The sequence below is a fragment of the Populus alba genome, chromosome 1 (genome assembly GCF_005239225.2).
Source record: "Populus alba chromosome 1, ASM523922v2, whole genome shotgun sequence".
In the NCBI taxonomy this organism is placed as follows: Eukaryota; Viridiplantae; Streptophyta; class Magnoliopsida; order Malpighiales; family Salicaceae; genus Populus; species Populus alba.
The window spans coordinates 43,907,750-43,916,117 of NC_133284.1; the positions used below are offsets into that span (position 1 = coordinate 43,907,750).

The 8,368-nt window shown below is 37.4% G+C and overlaps 1 protein-coding gene across 1 annotated transcript; it reads right to left on the reverse strand.

Moving 5' to 3' along the window:
• Positions 1-3,860: 3,860 nt before the first annotated feature.
• LOC140955261 (uncharacterized) lies at positions 3,861-8,154 on the reverse strand. The gene is made up of 6 exons (XM_073407431.1): positions 7,881-8,154; positions 5,923-6,484; positions 5,688-5,767; positions 4,907-5,182; positions 4,467-4,600; positions 3,861-4,337 (listed from the first exon to the last, which is right to left on the reverse strand). Exons 1-6 carry the CDS (start codon positions 8,152-8,154, stop codon positions 3,861-3,863), a joined length of 1,803 nt encoding a protein of 600 aa, XP_073263532.1.
• Positions 8,155-8,368: the final 214 nt, after the last annotated feature.

An 8,368-nucleotide genomic window follows, 5' to 3' on the forward strand; every position in this document is an offset into this window, starting at 1 on the left:
GGAATATTATTCATTTGCAATTTGTGGTTTATTGAAACTGTTGTCAAAATTGGTTTTGTGTGAATTTAATGAAATTAACATGAAAAGAGTGAAGGAACTCTTGGTTCCTTAAGGCTATGCTTTCGGTCAATTATGCATCAAAGAGGGAAGATTGAAATAAATAAGATAAATTGGCTCTTAAAACTATATTTTTGACACTCTTAAACAATATATGATATGGCTAGGGGTTGAGATAGAAGAGATGTGTAAGGTTGATGAATCAGGACAAATTTGTCTCTTGACTTTCGGTGAAATTTTGGGTAGGAGGATGAGGGAATTAGGATCGGATTCCTTCATAGAACTCATAGATTTGGATGTTAGCTAACCAAGGAAATTGATCTTGCTCAATTTAGAGATGTAGAACTCCAGTTATGGGTAACCAACATAGACTGAGTCGTGACTGATTCTGTAGGGCAGTAGAACTGATGTGTTGATGAGCAATTTTGACTGTCTTGGAGGTAGAACTGGGTTCTCCTTCCTTCAGAGAACTTGTAGCCTCATGTCTTAGCTTTACAACAAGATCAATCTCACTTAAAATGGAGTTCTAGAACTCTAGATATAATAAAAAAAATCTGATAAGTGTTCAAACAACAACGATTGGACAGCTATCATTGGACAACAACAATTCAAATAGCAACGGTTGGACAACAACCATTAGACGGTAACAATTTAATGTCTAGACAATAAAAGTTAGACAATAAGATTCCAATGTTTGTTGATGAGCGATTTTGACTATTTTAGAGGCAGCACTGGGTTCTCCTTCCTTTAGAGAACTTGTAGCCTCGTGTCTTAGCTTTCCAACAAGACCAATCTCGCTTGAAATGAAGTTCTATAACTTGAGATATAGTTGAAAATCTAAAGAGAGGTCAGACATTAACAGTCCAATGTCCAGACAGTAACAATTTAAATTTAAAGAAATGAATGATAACTATAAGTGGATAAAGGATGACAACATTGATAGCTGCAATGAGAAAAATGTAAAATATAAAGAAATAAATGATTAAAAGAAAGATCTATTAGCTATTGATATGATTATTATAAAACATATCCTTGAATGAGGAAAATTTATGAGATGAGCCTGTGATTGCAGGAAGGACCATCGGTGTGGTGCAATAGCAGCAACAGGGGAGCATAAGTAGAGATTCTACTGCTGGTAGGTGACTTTCATTGTAATAGTCCGAACTGTACGACTCAATCAATGTTAAAAGATCACAACATATCCTCTTTATTTTAGGGTGAAATTTTTATTTTTTATTGTTTCAAAAATTCGGCAGAGTTTCTTTTGTATTTAGGACATCTCAAGTTATTGACTACTATCAATTTACTTAATCAACCCATCATCACTAGGTCCTATAATTCCAGACCTTATATCAACCCTCATAATCCCACACAATATATATATCCTACGAGTAAGATCAATATGAACATAGTCGAAACATCATTTCATAAAATTTAAAAGAAAAGGAATACTAACATGCAAAGAAAGTATTTACAACATAATAAGTGCTCCTAAATACTTCAAAAGGGTTAGTTACAAGATAACTAAAATACTAAATGCTAAGCTGAACTTTTATAAATACATCAAGGTTTACACAAAAGTATACTACATAAACACGTTAATTCCCTTTTGTTTAAGTTAAATATTTACATAAGCTTCACAAAATAGAGTCCTAAAATGATCTTCCTGGATGTTTGATGGACTTGTTACATAACTAAATATACCATTATGTTGATAAAGAATATATGTATGCTCATGTAATAAATACAAATGAAGTATTAACTTTCTATCGAACCATAAGAATTCTAATAGAGAACTTATATTTTACTTGTAACTCTTTTTAACCCAATTAACACTCATTTGTATGTTCTTAATTGAATAATCTTATTTACTTGCATAAAATGGGTGACCTTGCAAGGTCTAATCTTGTAATCCATTTCTCGGCGATCCTATCACGGATGCCACTAGCCGAAGCTAATCTTGTAAATCATCTCCCAGCAATCCTATCACGAATGCTAGTAGCCGAAGCTAATCTTTGTAGTTCATATCCCGGCAATCCTATCACGGATGCCATTAGCCGAAGCTAATCTTTGTAGTTCATATCCCGGCAATCCTATCATGGATGCCATTAGCCGAAGCTAATCTTGTAAATCATATCCCGACAATCCTATCACAGATGCCATTAGCTGAAGCTAATCTTGTAATTTCGCTAGATTTTATTTATATTGAACATGACATTTATTATAATTACATTCATCAAACGAATTTTAAATTATATAAGTGCAAATAGGAAGAAAATCACGCACCTGCTTCGCTTGTCTTGTGACCTCCCCTAACAGAAGATCCAATCCTGATTGCTCGTCCTGAATCACAAGGAAGGTTTTTTTTTTTTGTTATGATTCCTTCAAGCCGATATTATAGAGAATTCATATTCATCCATTACTCCTATGTTACTTTCTATGCATGTTCATTTCCTCATAATAACATACATACATATATCATGCATATTTTTAGAGTTAGTATCTCAATGTGTAAGCGTTTGTATGACTCAATTCTTTTATATTCTTATTTATAGTATTCACGTGAAAGTCTATTGTTACTGTCCAATTTCCAATTGTTACTGTGAACCGTTATTGTCTGACTTTGAACTGTTACTATCCAATTTTCAACTATTACTGTCTGACTTTGAACCGTTACTGTTTGACTTTCAACCATTACTGTCTGACTTTGAACCGTTACTGTCCAAACACTCATCAGGTTCTTAACTATATCTAAAGTTCTAAAACTTCATTTTAAGTGAGATTTATCTCGTTAGAAAGCTAAGACACGAGGCTACCAGTTTTCTGAGGAAGGAGAACCCAGTTTTGCCTCCAAGATAGTCAAAATTTCTCATCAACTAATCAGTCCTGCTGCCCTACATAATCAGTCACGACTCAGTTTCGGTTGGTAACCCATAACTAGAGTTCTACATCTCCAAATTAAGCAAGGCCAGTTTCCTTGGTTAGCTAACATTCAAATCTACAATTTATTTGAGGAATCCAATCCTAATTCCCTCATCCTCCTATCCAAAATCTCACTGAAAGTCAGGAGACAAGTCTGTCTAGAGTTGTCTCCCCCTCCCTTTCACACAATACTTTCATAAACTACATACCACACACATAAATTAACTTAATCTCAACAATAAGTATTTTTTTCCCCAAGTTATGTCTAAGAACCCTAACCTATGATTCAATATTAAGGCATCAATTCTTTATCGAATTTAAAAATGATTTTTTTAAATCATGTTTAGAATACCTTACCCGGTACAAATTAAGATCTTGATCTTCAACCAATTGAAGATTTTCAACTCCCTCCTTTCTTTTCTTCTTGTTTAATTTCTTGGTAATCATTTGCTCTCAAGTGTTTATCCCATCTATAAGCTTTAAATCTTGGATGGGTTATTGAAATGTTAGCGTTTCTCTCTTGATTTCTCAAGAATGGGTATAAAACTCCCTATCCTCTCTCCTTATGGTTCCTACAGATTTTGTTTTGGTGTGGAGAGAGTGTTTATACTCTATATTTTCCCTTATTTGCATTTAGGCCCCCCTTTTCCTTTAAATGTTTTTTTTTTAAATCCAACCCTCAACAGTACCGGGTGCATTATAATATCTCGAATTATTTCACCTGGAAATTCATATTCAAAAATTTTTGAATTCCTATTTTTTTATTTAACCATATGCATGAATTTTTGTCTCATTTGAGTGATGTATCTTTATCAGTCTTACCTCAAGCGTTAAGTCTTCTTTTACCTCTACTGGCACTTGAGGTAACACTCTCGAAGGATCTACATCGGCCAACCTTGGCCGATACGTTTTTGGATTTCAAATGGTCCAATGAACCTTGGGGTTAACTTTCCCTTCATGTCGAATCTCAGCATGTGCTTCCATGGTGCTACCTTCAGAAATAATTTATCTCCAGGACAAAATTCAAGTGGTCTTCTTCGAATATCTGCATACTTCTTATGTCTATCCTGAGCTGCCTTCATTTGATCCTTAATAATCCTCACTTTTTCAGTAGTGATTTGCACTAATTCTGCCCCATACAGCTTTTTGTCCCCAACTTCTTCCCAACACAAGGGTGTCCTACACTTTCTGCCATAAAGAGCTTCAAATGGGGCCATTCCATTTTTTGTCTGATAACTATTGTTATACGTGAATTCTACTAGTGACAAGTGCTCCTCCCAGTTTCCACCAAATTCCAAAGCACATGCTCTTAGTAAATCTTCTAAGATCTGAATAACTCTCTCAGATTGGCCATCAGTCTGCGGATGAAAGGCAATACTGATACTCAAATTTGCTCCCAAAGCATGTTGTATGCTCAGCCAAATATGTGAGGTAAATCTTGGGTCTCGGTCTTAAACAATTGATGTTGGAACTCTATGAAGCCTTACAACTTCGTTCACATAAATCTTAGCCAACTTGTCAACTGGATCTATCATCTTTACTGGTAGGAAAAGGGAAGACTTAGTTAGTTGATCCACAATGACCCAGATTGCATCATTTCCCTTCTTTCCTCTAGGTAGTCCTGACAAAAAATCCATTGTGATCATCTCCCACTTCCACTCAGGGACTGGTAGTGGTTGTAGTAGCCTTACCAGTTTTTGGTGTTCTACTTTTACTTGTTGGCAAATACTATATTTTTCCACGTAACTAGCCACTTCTTTTCTCATATTTGGCCACCAATAGTACTATTTCAGATCTTGGTACATCTTAGTACTACCTGGATATATAGTGAACTTAGACTTGTGAGCCTTTCATAGTAACTTTTGTTTGAGGGTTTTGTTGTCAGGCACATACATACGTCACCCCAACATCACTATTCCGTCATCACCCATTCGGAAAAGAGTTTCATCCCCCGATTCCAGTTTGATTCTTACTTTTAACAACTCATCATTAAGATGTTGTGCCTCTAATATTTGCTCTTGATATCCCGACTTCACCCTTAGTTGAGCCATTAAGGAACCTTCCGGACTAACACTTAATACTGCTCCCAATCTCTTTAGTCCAATCATGGTTTCCTCATTCCAAGTCGTTGGTCCACCCCTAATTGCCTTGTTTTTATGGCTGAGAGCATCCGTGACTACATTCACTTTTCCTAGATCATAATCTATAATACAGTCGTAATCTTTAATTAATTCTACCCATCTCCATTGTGGCATATTCAACTCCTTCTATGACATTATATATTTAAGGCTCTTGTGATCCGTGAAAATTTGAACCCGGGATCTGTATAAGTAGTGCCTCCATACTCGTAAAGCAAAAACTACTGCTGTCAATTCTAAGTCATGAACTGGGTAGTTGACTTCATGAGTCTTCAGTTATCTCAATGCATAAGCAACTACTTTTCCATGCTGCATTAGAGCACAACCCAGTCCTTTTCTTGAAGCATCACTATAGACTACAAAGCCTTCTGTTCCAGATGGAAGGATTAGTACGGGGGCAATAGTAAGTCTTCTCTTCAATTCCTAAAAGCTCTCATCGCACTCCTTTGAACACTCTCATCCCATGTTCTTCTTGGTGAGTCATGTCAATGGAGTTGCTATCGTTGAAAACCCTTCAATAAATCTTCTATAAAACCCTGCCAATCTGAGAAAACTATGAATTTCAGTTACCGTAGTAGGCCTTTCCTATCTCAAAACTGCTTCCACCTTCTAAGGGTCCACAAAAATGCCTTTTGAAGACACCATATGCCCTAAAAAGGTAACTTTTAACCAGAAGTCACATTTATACAACTTAGCATATAATTGGTGGCTCCTCAGAGTTTGTAGTGTCTATTTCAGGTGTTGTTCATGCTCCTTATAGGATTTGGAGTAAACCAAGATGTCATCGATGAATACGACAACAAACTTATCAAGGTATGGTTGGAATACTCGGTTCATTAAATCCATAAAAAATGCTGGAGCATTAGTTAATCCAAAGGGTAGCACTAAGAACTTAAAGTGTCCGTAGCGAGTTCTGAAGGTAGTTTTTGGCACATCTTGCCCCTTGATTCGCATTTGGTAGTATCCTGATCTTAAATGAATCTTTGAGAATACTTTGGCACCCTTCAACTGATCGAAGAAATCATATATCCACGAAAGTGGATATCTGTTTTTTACCGTCACTTTATTCAGTTGACGATAATCTATGCAAAGCCTCAACGTTCCATCTTTCTTCTTCACAAATAATACAGGTGCCCCCCAAGGTGAGTTGCTTGGTCGTATGAACCCTTTGTCTAACAGCTCCTGCAATTGAATTTTCAATTCATCCAATTCTTTTGGGGCCATTCTATACGGTGGTTGGGCTATAGGAGACACCCCAGGCAATATATCTATGGTGACTTCAACTTCTCTTTCTAAGGGTAGTCCTGGCAATTCTTCCGGAAATTCCCTCACAATTGGAATGTTAAACAATCCTATTTTACCCTTTTCTGATTTATCACATAGGCAAGGTATGTTGTACAACCTTTCTTTAGTAGTTTTCTCGCAACCATACCCGGGATCATATTTTTAAAGTTAGAAATTCTCTCCCCCTTAAAGACCATTGTTTCACTCTTAGCCCCTTGGAAGGTTACCATTTTTGTAAAGCAGTCTAGATGAGCCTTATTTTTGCCCAACCAATTCATACCTAGAATTATATCAAAATCACTTAATTCTAGGGGTATTAAATTTGCTTATAGTTCACACCCATTAATGTTAATTCCCACCTCTTCAAATACAACATTTGTTTCCACAGTTTCACCTAAAGGTGTCCCAATAATAAATCCTTTTTCTACCCTTTTTGTTTCTTTACTTAATTTGGCTACACTTTTATTTGCAATAAAGAAGTGAGTGGCACCAGAATCAAACAAGACATGCATTTGATAATCATTCATTTGCAGCATACCTGCCACCACGTCTGATGCTGCTCTGATATCCTCCTAGGTCATATGGAAAACCCTTCCTTGATCCCTTTAATTTTTCACTTTGGGTCGTCCCCTATTTGAGTTACCTCCTAACTGAGTCGACCTTTCCGGTCTATTTACTGTGATGGACTATTGATGACTCTGGCTTTGTTGCCTATGTATCTGAGGTTGTTCAGTGCTTAAATGGGGGCATTCCCTTTTAAAGTGACGCTTCTCACCACAATGATGGCATCCTCTTTCCAAGTACCGACAGGTTTTTCACTTATGACCTTCTCCTCGACATATATAGCATCATCCAGGAGAAACCATACAACTCCCAGGATGTCTTTGTTCATACTGAGCACATCGAGGGTAGACAATTTCCTTCTGATCATTATGCCCCCTTATAGCTATAGCCCTAGAGCGAGTCTAACCACTTCTCGACCTCCCACCAATATCCTGTCGGAAGTTGGTTGACGTCTCCCCTTTCTTTTTGAATTGAAGGAACTGTTCGCCTCTACCTTTCTTTGGAAGTGGCAGCCATCCTAAAAATTCCATATCCTTTCATTTTCCTGCACCCCATGACTCTGTTGGCCATCTTCCATACAAACCTCCAAGGCTTGTGCTGATTCAATTAGTTCTCTTACTGTCCTGAATTGCAAAGCAATCAACCCTTGCTTCAATTCTTGTCTGAAGCCGTCCCTTAACTTTTCTATCATGTGTTGTTTTGATGGGAAATAATGTGGTGTGAATAGTGAGAGGTCATGAAATCGTCTCTCATACTCAAGTACTGACATTCCCTCCTGTCTCAAGGCTAGGAATTCATGTTCTTTCATCTTCCGATGATATTTGGAGTAATATTGATTCTCTATCTTGAAATCATCCCAGGATAGGGTTTCTATAGCCCTCCTCAACTAAATTGTCTCCCACCAAGTCATAGCACCTTCTGATAGTAATTGAGTACCACAATCTACCCGCAGATCATGTGGTATCTTAATTTGAACCATGGTTTTCTCCACCTTTCTAATCCACCTTCCCGCCACTTCAGCATTTTGCTCACCTGAGTAGGGTTCACAACCCATTTCTCTCATACTTTTCACCAAACGAACTAGTTGTACCACGTCATTAGTAGCTGTAGCTACTTCTAAAATGGTTGGTATGATGGGTGCAGGTGGGAGTGTTAGCATAGGAGTGGCAGCATTAGCCATACCTTCCATTACTTCTTTAACTAGCTGGGCCAAGAGCATCGGATTAACATAAGAAACAAATGGCCCTACAGGTGTAGTTTAAGGGGCTCCTCTACTCTTCCCCATGGGGCTGACATGGTCGGCCGAACATCCCCAGTTTTTCTTGGTGTCTGTCTAATTTGAGGCCCCGACGATTCTTCATGCCCTACTTGAGTCGATACTATCGGTACATGTAAGGCAATAT